The sequence below is a fragment of the Antechinus flavipes genome, chromosome 2, assembly GCF_016432865.1.
Source record: "Antechinus flavipes isolate AdamAnt ecotype Samford, QLD, Australia chromosome 2, AdamAnt_v2, whole genome shotgun sequence".
Lineage (NCBI taxonomy): Eukaryota > Metazoa > Chordata > Mammalia > Dasyuromorphia > Dasyuridae > Antechinus > Antechinus flavipes.
This window is the reverse complement of record NC_067399.1, coordinates 261472540-261488475: the sequence shown is the minus strand read 5'-3', so window position 1 is coordinate 261488475 and position 15936 is coordinate 261472540. Positions and strand designations below refer to the sequence as shown.

Sequence of the window (15936 nt, the reverse complement as noted above, 5' to 3'; positions counted from 1 at the left end):
TTTATATAATATGTTATATATGTACAACATGTTACATAAATTATCTATTATATATATTATATTAATATATATTATATGAGTATATAAATTATGAATACTTTTGTCACTCCAGAGTAACCCCTCTTCCCATGTCTAATGTGTACTTCATTATTCCTATTTTTCCCTTTCCATCTACTGCCTGACTTTTAAGACTCCTTCTCACTTTCCCTTTCCCATCCCCCTCAGATTCAATGGATGAGACAGAGGTGTAAACCTTCCCTCCTTTCCTAGTACCATTGCCCACTGGCATGGTAGCCTCCTGGATGGTAATTGGTCATGGAGTCAGTGATGAAGAAGGAACATAGGATAGCCAGCAGGTGGTTAATCCTCTGGATCTGATAGAAGAGATAGCAAGTAGAGGATAGATTCATTGGAAGAAATGGCACATGAGACAGTTATGTTTAGTGATACCTCAGAGCTGCAAGAGTGCCTTCTAATTGTGAAGTGCAGGCTGTGGTCATGTGGGTGCCTGATGGATTTGGAACAAACATGGACATCTGGAGAGGCAAACAGTTGGTTCCTTGAAGATAGGGACCACTTTGTTTTTATATCCCTAGAGCTTTGCAAATGTGTCCAGCATAAGCTTTATGTTAAAAACAAACAGTTCTCTATTGAGAACTTATTCAATAACAATGTGGGCACTGTTGCTAAGTGTTCAGGATAGAAAGAAAGTCAAAAACAGTTTCTCTTCTCCCCACTCCTCTGAGAAACTCACATCCTGATGGGGGACTACAGCATTTAAAGTTAATAGGGAGAAACAAAAAACTCATGCTACTGGAAGGCTTTAAGTTTTGTAAAGTGGTTTATATTTGTAATCTCATTTGATCCTCACAACAACCCTGTAAGGTAAGCTAGCATATGATTCTTGAGGGCCTTGAGTAAAGTTAATTAAGAAAGGTGAGAGTTATCAAATAACACCAATGTAGATACTCATGTTAGAGAACATATTAGAGAAGGAGGACTTGAGTTAAAGACTGGAGGTTTTTAAGATTGTGGGAATAAGTGGGTGGGTGGGTAAGATACACAGAGAGGAGATGGTAGTTAATATTTAAAAAGGGAGCAGCTTAGCCAGAGATCTTGGAATTCAAATGATGATTCATGGAAAGTGGGCAATGGTACTAGGAAAGGAGGGAAGGTTTACACCTCTGTCTCATCCATTGAATCTGAGGGGGATGGGAAAGGGAAAGTGAGAAGGAGTCTTAAAAGTCAGGCAGTAGAGGGAAAGGGAAAAATAGGAATAATGAAGTACACATTAGACATGGGAAGAGGGGTTACTCTGGAGTGACAAAAGTATTCATAATTTATATACTCATATAATATATATTAATATAATATATATAATAGATAATTTATGTAACATGTTGTACATATATAACATATTATATAAATAGACAATTTATATAATAGATAAGAGAGAACAAACCCAATTGAGGAGATGTGATAGTTATATATCTACATCTTGGTACATATTGGAACATTCTGTTCATTCTCTTCCTGCTCCTTCCTATTTCTCTCTCCTTTTTTCCTTCTTATCTGCTTTTTCCTTCTTCCTATCTCTTTCTCTTCCTTATCCTCTCCTACTTCTCCCTCTTCCCTCACTTCTTTCCTTCCATTTCTTTCTTTCCCTCTCCCCTCTACCCCTCCCCCGTCCCCCCCCCCCCCCCATCATTTTCCTCACTCTCTTATAATTTCTTTTTAGGTCCAGCCTGTCTTTGGTACCTCCCTCGACTCCTACAGCTGTGAATCTTTCCCCCAATGGACAATGGGCAATTGTGGCTACTGCCAATGGGATTGTTCACCTGCTAGACACATGTACCTGGCAGGTAGGAAAGCCATGGAAAGAAAGAGTGAAGAAGTTGAAGGAACAGCAATAACCCTTCAGGATGACTTCACAGGCAACCATAACTTATAGACCAAGTGACAATCAAATTCATCTTGAAATGATGTCACTCTTGCCTTTTCAACAGATTCATCCCCAGAATCCTGAGGGCCAGGGGACAAAGATTTCTTAGAATAATTCATCAATCAGTGAAAGTAACTGAACAAGTAACAAATAAGTGTTAAAAAAACTATTAAAAAGCTGTGAAGAGATTCAAAGGAGAGTAAGATATGGTCCCTGAATTCCAGGACTTTATAAAGGATAGTGTAGGACCATAAAAAAAGATGATGACTAGCATTGGATGTGACAATACAGCAAAGATGTCTAATTTCAGCACCATGTGCTGAAATTCCCTTTATTGATGCAGATTATGACTTTGTGCCTCATATTTTTCGTGCCATTTCCTTTTTTTAATATTACTGTCACTTCCTAATGAAGCCTCCACTTTTCCAACACTTTGTCTGTCGCTCTTTATCTCTGTCTTTCTTTGTCTCTGTCTCTTTCTCTGTCTCTATCTATCTCTGTCTCTGTCTCTCCTTTCTTCCCTCCCTTCCTTCCTCCTTAGTCTCTCTCTCCCTCCCTCCTTGTCTGTCTTTTTATTTCTATCTGTCTCTATCTCTGTCTCTCTCTTCTCTGCCTGTCTCTATCTCTGTGTCTATCTGTCTCTCTTTCTTTCTCTCTCTTTTCATAGTCCCAGGTCCAATAGAACCCTGTAAATAATCTTCCTGAGTTGCCATAGCCCATCATTACATTGTTCTGTGGCCAGCCTTCTGGAGAAAAGCTGCTCCAAACTTAGCTAAGCTGTTCCTCAGAGGATTCAAGTTAATTCAAATGGACACTTGTCAAGTGCTTATTATATTATTATCAATGGGGTCTATATATGAAATTCAAATATGATAGAAACTGATTGGTTGGAAATGACTCGTTGAGGGACAGCGAGTGGATCTGACTGGTGAAGTGGAAGGCTCACGTAAGAGGAGAGAAAGTTCCAGGGTTCTGGTTCAGAGTTTTTGTGACCCCTGCGACTTCAGTGAAGACCCCAAATCTTTGGGAAGAGGAGTGATCTAGGACTAGGCTGAGGACCTTAGTCAAGACAGTAATCTAAGTACAGAGGAGCTCAGTGCTCTGGGTTAGGAGGATACAGAGAGGTACTGTGTTGTCTCAGATACCTTTTTTGGTTAGGATTGGAAGTCAGGAACATGAGAGAATGAACGTATAAGCTAAGCAGAGCTTCGGTATTCCACAGGAGGAAAAGTCCATAGTGAGTGGCTGTGATGGAATTTCTTCTTGTCTGTGCCCCTCAAATACTACTCTGTTCCTCGCAGCCTCGGACGGTCGGCTAGAGCTCTGGGATCTCCAGGGTGGCTGGCGGTAAGACCTCCAATTTCCCCAGAGATCAGTCCTGATTCTCACTGATATAATTTCATTCACTTTTGGTCCTTCCTTCCCTAAAGTCTAGACTACAATCACCTGAAGATTGGTAGTGGGAGGGGGCCATGAATTGGGAAGAGAGAAGCAATAGAGCCAGAAAACTTAATGAGGGAGGGAAGGATATCCAGAGGCCTGATTGAGTTTCCTGGACTTAGGGTATTCCAAACCAAAGCTCATCAGCTTCAAATCACTGACTGCTGCCTGAACCCTGATCACCGGCTACTGGCTACTGTGTCCCTGGATAGACACCTGAAGGTAAAGTTGAAGATCTTGTGTTGGTAATAGAAAAAGACCTAGCTGTCAAAAAAGGATAACAAGGTGACTAGGAGATAGCCCTGCAGAGTTGATCCTGTGATTTCTGAGTCACAAATACTTCTTCTGAGTTAGCTCTATCTGGGTGCCATCTGACTTGATGGAAGGAGAACCAGATTTCAGAGAGGTAAAGGATTAGATGGAATAACCTTTGGGTCCTCTGAGAGCTCAAATCAGGAAAGTGTGTCTAGCTATGGGGACTTCAGGACCTAGAACATTGTACCTAATGGCTGTTGTTTCTGTCTGCAGCTGTGGGACACAGTTCATGGAAAGCTAGCTGCCCAGCACTTGTCCCAGAAGCCCCTGAACTGTGTTGCCTTTCACCCTGAGGGACAGGTGATCATCACAGGAAACTGGGCTGGGTACCTGAGTGTTCTACAACCAGACAGCCTCAGAGTAACCATGGTGAGAAAGTAATAATCATTGTGGAGATAGGGAGGAGAAGGAAGGACTAATATGACTGGGGAAGAGTGCATCTAAAGGTTTGGTATGCTAAAGGAGTAGAGTGGAAAGTGCTCCCACGATACCCTTTTTCCTTTCCTCCTAATTTTGCAGGAGCTGGGAGGCCCAGGGTCCTCAGTCTGTGCTGTGGCATTTGCCCCTCGTGGGTCAGTCTTGGCTGCCAGCCATCTAGATGGGATTGTTGAACTGTGGGCTTGGCAGAAAGGAGCACGACTGGCTGCTTTCCCTGCCCACCAAGGATATGTTTCTTCTGCTCTCTTCCTGCAATCTGGACGCCAGCTGCTGACTTCTGGGGAGGATGGCAAGGTCAGCTCAGGGATGGCCCAGATGGAAAGCTCCCAAGAGGAACAGCTGAATTTTCTGTGGGTCTTCAGGGCATTGGGGAGACAAAATGGGTTCTTTATATCTCTCTCTTTTTTTTTTTTTGCTGAGGCAATTGGGGGTTAAGTGACTTGCTCAAGATCACAGCTAGGAAGTATTAAGTGTCTGAGGCCACATTTGAACTCAGGTCCTCCTAACTTCAGGGCTGGTGCTTTATCTACTGTGCCACCTAGCTGCCCTGTGTCTCTTTTTATTGGAAAGAGCCTCCACAATTTCAGGAAGAGACTCTCTATGAAGATGTACCCCTGAGTGGGAAAGATCCCTGGAGAGACAGGCAGATTTGGGGGAGTGCCTCTGTTGGAGAAATCAGGATAAATGGAATCTAAGGGCAAGGACAGGGTTTGTTCTAAGTAGGTTCCCACTATTTTGCAGCTTTTATGTTGAAAGCCTCTGAAAGAAAGAATTTCTAATATATGGGGGAGCAGCTTTCTTTGCATATTGAATAATCTGTTGGTTTCACTATTTATGTTGGGCTCTAGGTACAAGTGTGGTCAGGATCCCTGGGCCGGCCCAAAGGAGTTTTGGGTTCCTCGTCCCTTTCACCTGCCCTCTCTGTGGCAATCAGTCCAGATCAGACTTATGTGGCTGTTGGTCACCGTACAGATGGCATCAGAATCTACAGTACCTCTTCAGGTATTGAGATTTAGTGTAACAAGAAATAAATGGGGAAAGGGCAGAAGACATTTGTCATAGGAGCCTGGGTAGGGGTCAAGCCTTGGGCTCTACTCTAAGCTGTTCTGTTTGTCTAGGTACAGAGGAGAGTCAGTGTCCGATGTCAGACGTGGCAGTGTCTGCACTGACCTGGTTGAGCGACAGAGTCCTAGTGAGTGGTGGAGAAGATGGGGATCTTCAGTGCTGGGTGCTTGGAGATGTAGCATCCACTTGTCTCTGGCTTTTGCCCGCACACCAGAAGGCTGTGTTGGGTTTAGCTACCTCCCAGACACTCTTTGCTTCTGCCTCAGGTCAGCCAAAGGAATGAGCAGAGGAAATCTTTTTTTTTTTTTTTTTAATTTTTTATTATAGCTTTTTACTTACAAGTTATATGCATGGGTAATTTTTCAGCATTGACAATTGCCAAACCTTCTGTTCCAACTTTTTCCTTCCTTTCCCTCAGATGGCAGATAGACCAATATGTGTTAAATATGTTAAAGTATATGTTAAATACAATATATGTATACATATCCATACAGTTATTTTGCTGCACAAGAAGAATCAGACTTTGAAATAGTGTACAATTAGCCTGTGAAGGAAATAAAAAATGCAAGCGGACAAAAATAGAGGGATTGGGAATTCTATGTAATGGTTCATACTCATTTCCCACAGTTCTCTCTCTGGGTGTAGCTGGTTTTCTTCATTATTGAACAAATGGAACTGATTTGGTTCATTTCATTGCTGAAGATAGCCAGGTCCATCAGAACTGATCATCATATAGTATTGTTGTTGAAGTATATAATGATCTTCTGGTGCGAGCAGAGGAAATCTTAATGGAGCAGACGTATGATATCTGAAATAGTCATAAATCTGAGGGCTAATTAGTCCTGGAGACCTGTTCTTGGTCCCTACAAATCAGATAGACTTATGCAAATGGGAAGATTAGTTAACTTTGGGAAGGAGAGTCTTCTTCTAAGGCAAGAGGGAAGAAAAGAGAATGCTGCAGTCAAGATGAAGGTACAGGAGGCACTTCATGTTCTATGGCCTCATTCTTTTCAGTGGAAGAAGAGACATGGTCATCTGCTATGAATGCAATAATGTTGAGAGTTGGCACTGGGAGTTTGAGAAAGTCACTGTGGTTTCAATGCCTGAAGAATTGCCAAATTGTGATGAAGATCTAGTGGGGAGCATAAATATTGATAGAAATTACTTGTAACGCATTCATAATACTTAGACAGTTCCACAGACTTATTAAATACCTTCTGTGAACATGACACTGTGTCTTGTCTCTGAACCTAGAAGCCTACTTACAGTGCATAGATGTATCCTTTTCACTTGCCTCCATGGGACTACTCTGGTCTTTTTTTTTTCCCAATTCAATTCATTTCATTTCTATTTACTTTAATTAAGCACCTGTTGTGTATAAGTATAATACAAGGTAATACAAGGTTCTGGGAGAGACCAAAATTTGGATAAGTCGTAATTCTTGACTAGCAGTGGGATAGGATATATACACAAATAACTATAATACAGAAAAAAACCTGACGTTTACATATGTGAAAAAGGCATAAAGTGCCTTTGAAGATCATGTGGACATATTAACTGAAAGATTAGTAAAGCTTTGTGAAGGAGAGGGTATTTGAGTTGGATTTGTAAAGATAGAGTAGGAAGAATTCATACCCGATCTTGTCCCTGTTCCCTATGCCTTTAGATTTTTTTCTCAGTCTCTGGAGACTTAACATGTTTGTCCTTCTCTATCCTTATCTTGGATGGGGTCTGCTATTGTGGACATCCTTTTCCTTTCTCTTTTCCTAAGTATACAAACTTCTCATTGCCTACTACAGAGGACTTTACTGTGAGATTATGGTCACTATCCTTCCTGACTCAGCCAGAGATGATAGAAGAGCTCCATGGACATAAAGGACCCGTCACCTGCTGCAGTTTTAGCCCTGATGGGAGCATCCTGGCCACTGGCAGCAGGGATCAGGTAAACCATAATAGAATATCACATTGGCCTTTCTGCTGTTTATTCCTGCTCTGCCATACTAGTTCTTTGAAGCCAACTGATACTATTGGATTCCTCAACTCTTAGCCATGAATTTCCATAACACCAAACAAACAAATTATGAGTTTTTCCTAAGGTAAACTTTAATTTCTCTAATTTCTTCAGTTTTTATCCAAATACAAAAGAAAAATAAAAGCAAAGAGGTCTTTTTTCTAGATAGCAAATTTGATCCTTGTAGAATGAGAGATACTAAAGGACATTTCAAAATGGAACTAGATACTTCTAGAATAGAATAACATCCCAAGTTTTCATGCTCATATTTCCTCTCAAATCCTAGAAACTATAGAGAAGTTCATTTGATACCTTATCTACATATTTATATTGACACTTACATCTATGTCTACATCTATTTTTATAGCTATATCTACATCTAATTTTATATCTAATCTGTCTCCCCATTTTGCCCCTAAAATTCTATCTGGTCCAAATGCTGTCAGTCCTAAACATCTGGTTCTATAGATTTGCTTTTCCTTCATATTATATCTGCTTCACTCCTTTGCCAGTCGCCTTTCTACCCTTAAAACATCTGTCCCTTTGTTCTTGGCTTGACTTTAAGTGTAATGTCTTTTTTCTCAGAGTCTTCAGTGTTGGAATGTGAGGACACCCGAGGCTCCTGTTTTGATAAATTTCCTTCCTGCTTGTCACCGTGACTGGGTCACGGGTTGTTCCTGGACTAAGGATGCCATGCTGGTAAATGGAAAATCTTTTCTGTAAGAAAGGATGGTTTAATAGGGTAGATGTCAGATTCTCCAACCCCTTCAACCATTCCCACGTTAGTTTGGTCCCCAAATTCCCATTATTTCCATGGGATTTGAAGATTTGTGTCTAGTAGCAATGAATACAGTTGGACCTCCTGTGGGTTCATGACAGAAAGGCATGCATAAACAGTGATAATCATATGTCATGCATACAGTGATATTAATTAATGGGCCTGACATGAATGCTGATCCAGGCCTACAACTCAGTTATCTTGCTTCCAAGTTTAGATTCTCCCATAGCATCTTTGAATAAGTGAAGGGAAAAGAGCAGAGAATAAGAATTTATATGTGTCAGGCACTCTTAAGTGTTTTTTTTTAAATAAATATCATCTTATTTGAATTTCACAACAACCTAGCAGGATAGGTGTTATTATTATTCCTATTTTATGGTTGAGGAAACTGAAATACAGATGTTTAGTGACATACCCAGAATCACATGGCTAGTATTTGTCTGAGACTAGATGTGAACTCAGTTCTTTCTGACTCCAGGCCCAAGGGTTAAGATAATCATAGCATCCTTGTGGAACTCCATTTGTTCCTACCTTTGCCTCTAGGCAGCTATCTTCTTTTCTTTTTGATTGGTACCTTTTATTTTTACATTAGTCATTTGCTAACATACTATCCCCAATCATGAGTTTTTCCTTGTCACAAAGTTAAACAAAACCAACTGACCAGCAAGCATTTATTAAGTACCTATTATGTACTAGACACTGCTTAGTCAGTGCTAAAACAAAAGCTAAATATTTATTGCCCTCAAGGAGCTTATATTCTAATGGGGGAGATTGCATATATAGTTGCAGAAATAGGGAGATCACACATAGAGAGATAAATCATAATCTTGCAGGGAGGAGAAGGCACTAACATCTGGAGTAGGGAGCAGGAAGGGATGAGGAGACCAAGAAAGGCCAGATGCAGAAGATAGTGTGTGAGCTTAAAGTCCTGAAAGAACAGAGGGATTCCAAGAGGGCAGAGATGGGAACGGAGAGTATGTCAGACATGGCAGCCAGTTAGTACAAAGATAAGGAGAATGGAAATGGAAAAAAATACACACACACACACACACACACACACACATATGACTGAAAGGTAGAAGAAGAACTGGTTATGAAAAGTTTTAAGTGCCAAACAGAGGAGTTTATAAGGGGGGTGACTTAGATCTACACTTTAGGAAAATCACTTTGGTGGCTGTGGGAGGAGAGACTTGAGGCTGATGGATGAATGAATGGTAGGCTACTTCAATAGTCCAGGTAAGAGATAATGAATCCTGAACTAGGATTATAGCTGTGTGAGAGAAAGGAGTCTGGGTGAGAAATGTGTGAAGATAGAGGTGGTCAGATTTGGTATCTGATTGGATGTGTAGGGTGAGCAAAGATTGAGGTTGAGAGCCTAGGAAACTTTTTTTTTTTTAATTTTTATTTAATAATTACTTTATATTGACAGAATCCATGCCAGGGTAATTTTTTTTTTTTTTTACAACATTATCCTTTGTACTCGTTTCTGTTCCAATTTTTTTCCCCTCCCTCCCTCCACCCCCTCCCCTAGATGGCAAGCAGTCCTTTATATGTTGGATATGTTGCAGTATATCCTAGATACAATATATGTTTGCAGAACCGAACAGTTCTCTTGTTGCATAGGGAGAATTGGATTCAGAAGGTATAAATAACCCGGGAAGAAAAACAAAAATGCAGATAGTTCACATTCGTTTCCCAGTGTTCTTTCTTTGGGTGTAGCTGCTTTTGTCTGTCATTTATCAATTGAAACTCAGTTAGGTCTCTTTGTCAAAGAAATCCACTTCCATCAAAATATGTCCTCATACAATATCGTTGTCGAAGTGTATAATGATCTCCTGGTTCTGCTCATTTCACTTAGCATCAGTTCATGTAAGTCTCGCCAGTCCTCTCTGTATTCATCCTGCTGGTCATTCCTTACAGAACAATAATATTCCATAACATTCATATACCACAATTTACCCAGCCATTCTCCAATTGATGGGCATCCATTCATTTTCCAGTTTCTAGCCACTACAAATAGGGCTGCTACAAACATTTTGGCACATACAGGTCCCTTTCCCTTCTTTAGTATTTCTTTGGGATATAAGCCCAATAGAAACACTGCTGGATCAAAGGGTATGCACAGTTTGATAACTTTTTGGGCATAATTCCAGATTGCTCTCCAGAATGGTTGGATTCGTTCATAACTCCACCAACAATGCATCAGTGTCCCAGTTTTCCCGCATCACCTCCAACATTCATCATTATTTTTTCCTGTCATCTTAGCCAATCTGACAGAGCCTAGGAAACTTGATAGATGGTAGTGCTCTCTACACTAATAGGGAAGTTTAGAAAACAGGTAGGTTCTGGGGAAAAGGCTACGAGTTCTGTTTTGGACATGTTAAGTTTGAGATGTCTGAGGAGCATCCAGTTTGAAATAAGCCAAGTGATGATGTGGACCTGAAACTCAGGGGAGAGAATGGGATCTATCTATATAGATCTGGGAATCAACTGTGTAGAGATAGTAATTGAACCCGTGGGAGTTGAAGAGGTTACAAGGTGAGAGTTTATGTAGAGAGAAGACAAGAAAAAGGAGGCATATAGGAGAGAATTTATGAAAGTAAACTTGACAGGCCTTAGCAATAGACTGGCTGTGGGGGATGAGAGTGAAGAGTAGTTTGTGAGACTGGGTTATTGGGAGGATGATATTACCTTTGAAAGAAAACTTAGGTAGAGTAAATGCTTAGGGAAAATTGTCAGGTAGTGTCAGACAACATATACAACATTTTGTTAGAAATTACCACCGCCTCAAAGGAAAAAACTCAGGAATAAATAAAAGAAATAACTCAGGACTAAGAGTGATTATTATGTTACAATATTTGATTTCATTTTAATGTTGTTTTAGCTTACTAGAGATTTTTGCATATCATTTTCCTGATTCTATTTGCTTTATTTTATCAGTCAGTTCACATTAATCTTCCCCGTTTCTCCAGATTCCTTGTATTCAGTGTTTATTGTGGCACAATATTCCATTACTGTTGGAATACATGGGAGCCACCTGACCGTGCTGCTGGAGATCCAACCCAGAATGGATCTCCTCTTGTGAGAGGATGGTAGGAGGAGACCGAGAGGCAGTTGCTGTTCTCTGACCTCTCTGAGAGACTGTTGTGTTGTCTGACCTCTCTCCTCTTCCCTCTGCCTCCAATTTATCTCATTCCCAGTCCGCAATACCTGTGTCAGCATAGGCTGCCTTGCAACTCCTTCAGATGTTATGATCCACAGCTGTGGAGGCTCTCAGAGAATTGACCTGCCCCTTAACACATTACACTCATATTTTATGATTTGTTCCTTCCCCAACTGATTGGCAGGCACATTCCCAGTTTTTTAGATAGCTCTTTACCTAGACAGATGGAGAACCAGGCAGGCAGGCAGGCATCTCTTAGATTGTTGCCAAATCCGTATCCAACAGGATACCACTCTGAAAGGGAGTGAAGGCATCCCATACCTGCAGCCTTATGTTTTATATATAGCCATTGCTAAGTAACAGAAAGAATGAATGTCCCTTATCTGTGGCTCTACTTTCCAGCTCTCCTCTTCCAATGACGGTTCTGTGCGGCTATGGGACCCTGTGTCTGGCCAGCAACTTGGCCAGTTTCTAGGTCATCAGAGTGCAGTGAGCACTGTGGTTGCTGTGGTGAGTAAGGAATGGGGGTGGTGGCCTTCTTGATGGGGAAGTGATTATGAGAAGGAAGGGTGAGCTATACTTTTCAAGAAGACTAGATTTGGAGGGTAGTCTTATGTTAAAGTTAATTGAGACAATCAAGTGTTCTGAATATTTTGTCTATATAAGGTTCAGGGATATTATTAGTTAATCAATCAATAAACATTTATTAAACACCCATTATGTGCCAGAGCCCAAATTAAGATCTAGAGATAGCAGGAGAAGCACAAGGCACTCCCTGCTTTCTAGGAGGTCACAATCCAATGGACCGTGAGCTGCTTTGTGTCGGGTAGGGAGGTAGGAGTCAAGAGTCTGGTTAGAAGGTTAAATACACCTTTTGAAAGGAAGAGTTACACATCAGAATTGAGCTTATTACTAAATTGTTGTAGTGAGCCCACTTAACCCTAGGTTTGATTACTTATTCCAGACTTAAGGCTATATCTAATTCTTTGCCTTCTACAATGGATATGTGGGTGGTGAGACAAGCTGTAGCAAAACCCAGTTACCTGCCCTCAATATAACCATGATTTTGATGGGGGGAAATGGGATAGGAAAATCATGTGGTATCTGTGGATCGGGATGGGATACTAAAAGTGTGGGACTTTCGCGGCGTGGAGCTGACAAGTATTCCTGCCCACTCTGGACCCATCAGTCAATGCGTGGCCGTCAAGGAGCCTCGTACAGGTGACAAAACTCCCTCCCTCATGCCTTTCCTTGTTCCTTTCTTGGCACTCTGTCTAAGTGCCTAAAGGCACTTCTCCATCTCTCCTCAGCTGGACAGCCAGGGTCAGATCTCTTGGTAATAACTGCCGGACTAGATGGAGCTACTCGGCTCTGGCATCCACTCTTGGTGAGAAGCCAGTGGGGTTGAGGGAAGATGATTCTGCAGCCATAGCTCCGTGGATTATTGATTTAGCATCTTCGCTTCCTCTGCAGGTGTTTCAGACACATACCCTTCTGGGGCACAGTGGTCCAGTCATTTCAGCTGCAGTCTCAGAAAACTTGGGTCTTCTGCTGACAGCCTCCAAAGATGGCTCAGTGAGACTCTGGTGTGCGCCTGAGAAAGTGGGTAAGTGTGGGGCAGGGAGAGTCAAGTGGGATCTTGTAACTAGGTGAAAAGCTTGGACTTTTCCTCTTAATCCAACTCTAGCCCCACTTTGTTAGAGTACACATTTCTGTATACTACTTATATGATTGTAAAATTGTTACATTTTGACACTACAAAACTCCCCAGAAAACACCTGACAAAATATATTATTTCCCCAAAAATACTTGTATTGATTGTTTAAAAAAAGGGAGATGGCTTTTCACGGGTACCGCATTTACTGTTGGAGATTAGCAGGTGTTGCCTGTGTTGGAGAAGTGTGCCATGTTCTTCTCTGATGAACCTCTTCTCTCCAGATGACACAGATGCCAGTGAGAGGCCCACAGCCATTACTGCTGTGGCCTGGGCTCCAGATGGTTCCCTGGTAGTGTCGGGCAGCCAGGCTGGGGAACTAATCCTGTGGCAAGAGGCCAAAGCTGTAGCCAAAGCTCAAGTGAGTCAAGTGGCCTCGGTTTTACTGGGGCCTCACCTGGGGCACAGCACTCAGTGTGCCCTAGGGAAGGCTGTGCCAGTGTTTGAAAGGGAGGCTGCGAGTGTGGGTAGTGGTGGGACGGGCTGGTTCTGGGCCCAGGACACTGACCCCACCTTGTGATCTGTACCAGGCCCCTGGCCGCATCAGTGCCCTGTGCTGGTCCTCTCCACAAACCTTCTTTGCCCTGATCAATGACAAAAACCTCAGCAAGTGGCAAATAAAAAAGGAGGACCTCAAGCCCCAAATTTTCAGGTGAAATGGGAGTAAATGGAGGTAATGGGCTTTGCTCACTGAGCAAATGGGAACTGGGGTCATATTACGGCTTCCTTTCAATATTTGGGTGAAATATCCCTGGGAAAATTCTGATTCCTGGAAGGATTTATCACCTCCATTTTAGTTCTGGTAACCCGGGAAGAGGGGGGGAGGGGGACCGGGGGGAAGGGGCCCAATGGAATACAGTAGGATATGGACAATCTTCTCCCCTCTATTCATTTCCTAGCCTGAACTATAACCTTCCCCTGGACCTGCCAGGCAGGAGCACCCTATTATCCATGGACTTGGCCCCAGATAGCTGCTCTTTCATCTTAGCAAAGCCACTTCTGGGGATGCTGCTTCTGAATCCAGATTCTCCTAATTTAGAGTTCTGGTAAGATCTTAGCTACTTCCTTCTTCCTAAGTTAAAACATGAGTGGAAAGGACTTTCAAGATATGAAGATTCTATCTAATTTAGGCTAGATATTTTATCTAACAGCCTCCCCTCTTTAAAGCTGATCCTGTTTATGAGTATATAGATCCATTGAGTCATGGAAAAGGTTCCAAGTTCAATCTGTTTCTTTTACTCTAGGCATGAATTCCCTTTCAATACACACACACTGCTTTCTACCCACAAGGAATATGGTGTGTTTGTCTTGGATACTCTGGATGACATTTCACTCTCTGTCTATGTAAGTCGTACGTGTATGGTTAAATGCTTCTCTTAAGTATATATTCCTTGAGAATACAAATAATTCAATTCTATATTTGTATCCCTAGCACCTAGTATGATGCCTAGCTTGTATGTCAATCATACATACATGTTTCATTTATTTTTTGCATTCATGTTCATTGTCCAGTTATATAGAGGTCTTTAGGGACAAAAATGTTTTATACTTTTGTGTTTTTCTTCTTTAAAATAATAATGATTCTCTCTGGGAGCAGGTTTCTAAGGGAGGTTTTCTGGAGGCAACCTTAGTTTCAGTTAAAATTAATAATCACTCCAAATGCAGCCAGGTGTTAAAAGTTCAGATCTTTTATTGCTTCCTCCAAAATAGCCTGGTTAGTTGAGGCCTATCTCTCTGCTTGGTTCTAAGAGCTCTTGCAGCTTTGTCCTTTGCTTCTGTCTCTGCTTTCTTTAGCCTCCAGCCAGCACAAAGGTGAATCTGTCTTACCTCCGAGAGGGCAAGTTCAAATCTTTTATTGCTTCCTCCAAAAATAGCCGGGTTAGTTTTCTTGGCCTATCTCTCTGCTTGGCTCCAAGAGCTCCCCCAAATGTCTCCAAATCCAAAGGTTTATCCTAGCCTCCAGCCAGCCAGATGGAAAATGGAATGAATCTCTCTTGCCTCTGAGAGAGGACTTCTCTCTGAACTGACTTGATGCTCCCCTCTAAATCTTTTCAGCTGAACTCCCTTGACTGGCTCACTGAAGCTCTATTTATGACCCTTCTCTGAGAGAGGGATTGTGGGATGTGAGAGAGTGCTCTCTGGTCCTAAGAGCTTCAAAGGAGGTGTGAATTCACAAAGTTACAGTTAACTTTGTGAATCTCCCATACTTGTGAATTCCAAAGAGTACTTAAATACTTCTTGCTTATATGAGCTCTCTAAAGGTGTGAACACAAGCACTGTATCAATTCTATTGCGTTAACACTAGGATTCCAATTTCTTTGGTGTAGCTAAGGTTAACAGATGGCTATAGTTCAATGAAGCCTGCAGATAAACTATTCCTGAATCTGGACTGAATGTGGCAGGTAAAGACAGTCACACATATGTGTGTGTGTATATATATATATATATATATATATATATATCTGTTCCCATCTGTCCTTCAACAGCAGCAGAAAGAGTCAAATATATTGGAGCACAGAGAGAATTTTAATCTCCAGCTGGAAAATCCCAAAGGAACCCCACTGTGGATTACCCAAGCCAAGCCTGACTCTGGTAAGCTGGCAAAGATCCAAGAGAAGAGAGAAGCCTAAAGGGGGGAAAGAAGCAAGTCTGTGGGCTTGCTCTAGTTCTAACTCTGCCTTGGGAATGGCAGGCTCTGCTTTTCTGTGTGCCAGCTCAGAAGGCATCCTTTGGAACATGGCAGTACGTACCCCTGAGGGAGACTGGGACACCAACAACATATGGCAGTACACAGAAAAGGAATTTGAGTTCCGGAAGTTGGAGACCCGGTACTCTAAGAAGGTGAGAGGACATAAAGCAAGAGTTCAGTAGTAGGTAGGACTCTGAGGGAGCTTAGCACGCCTGTCTCTCTTTAGATCCATTCAGGTTCCGTCACAGCGCTCCATGTGCTCCCTGAACTGCTGTTGACGGCCTCTGAGGACCGAGATGTGAAGCTCTGGGAGAAATCCAACCTACAGCTGGTGAGCATGATAGTGGACAGATATGGGAACACAGACTAGGATGGCACGGA

The 15936-nt window shown here is 41.9% G+C and overlaps 1 protein-coding gene across 5 annotated transcripts in view; it reads left to right on the top strand.

The window, feature by feature from the left end:
• TEP1 (telomerase associated protein 1) overlaps positions 1-15936 on the top strand; it is a 55921-nt gene that overhangs the window by 39586 nt on the left and 399 nt on the right. For 4 of the 5 annotated variants that reach the window (XM_051976969.1, XM_051976970.1, XM_051976972.1 and 1 more), the window contains 20 exons: positions 1739-1862; positions 3165-3289; positions 3505-3604; positions 3911-4066; positions 4217-4429; positions 4984-5137; positions 5254-5466; positions 7000-7142; positions 7797-7910; positions 11555-11662; positions 12241-12373; positions 12463-12539; positions 12626-12758; positions 13091-13227; positions 13397-13518; positions 13766-13912; positions 14111-14210; positions 15353-15458; positions 15559-15707; positions 15782-15886. In XM_051976969.1, coding sequence (XP_051832929.1) covers positions 1739-1862; positions 3165-3289; positions 3505-3604; positions 3911-4066; positions 4217-4429; positions 4984-5137; positions 5254-5466; positions 7000-7142; positions 7797-7910; positions 11555-11662; positions 12241-12373; positions 12463-12539; positions 12626-12758; positions 13091-13227; positions 13397-13518; positions 13766-13912; positions 14111-14210; positions 15353-15458; positions 15559-15707; positions 15782-15886 — 2659 coding nt within the window. The remainder of the gene's footprint in view (positions 1-1738; positions 1863-3164; positions 3290-3504; positions 3605-3910; positions 4067-4216; positions 4430-4983; positions 5138-5253; positions 5467-6999; positions 7143-7796; positions 7911-11554; positions 11663-12240; positions 12374-12462; positions 12540-12625; positions 12759-13090; positions 13228-13396; positions 13519-13765; positions 13913-14110; positions 14211-15352; positions 15459-15558; positions 15708-15781; positions 15887-15936) is intronic. The other variant, XM_051976971.1, reaches the window with a different exon arrangement.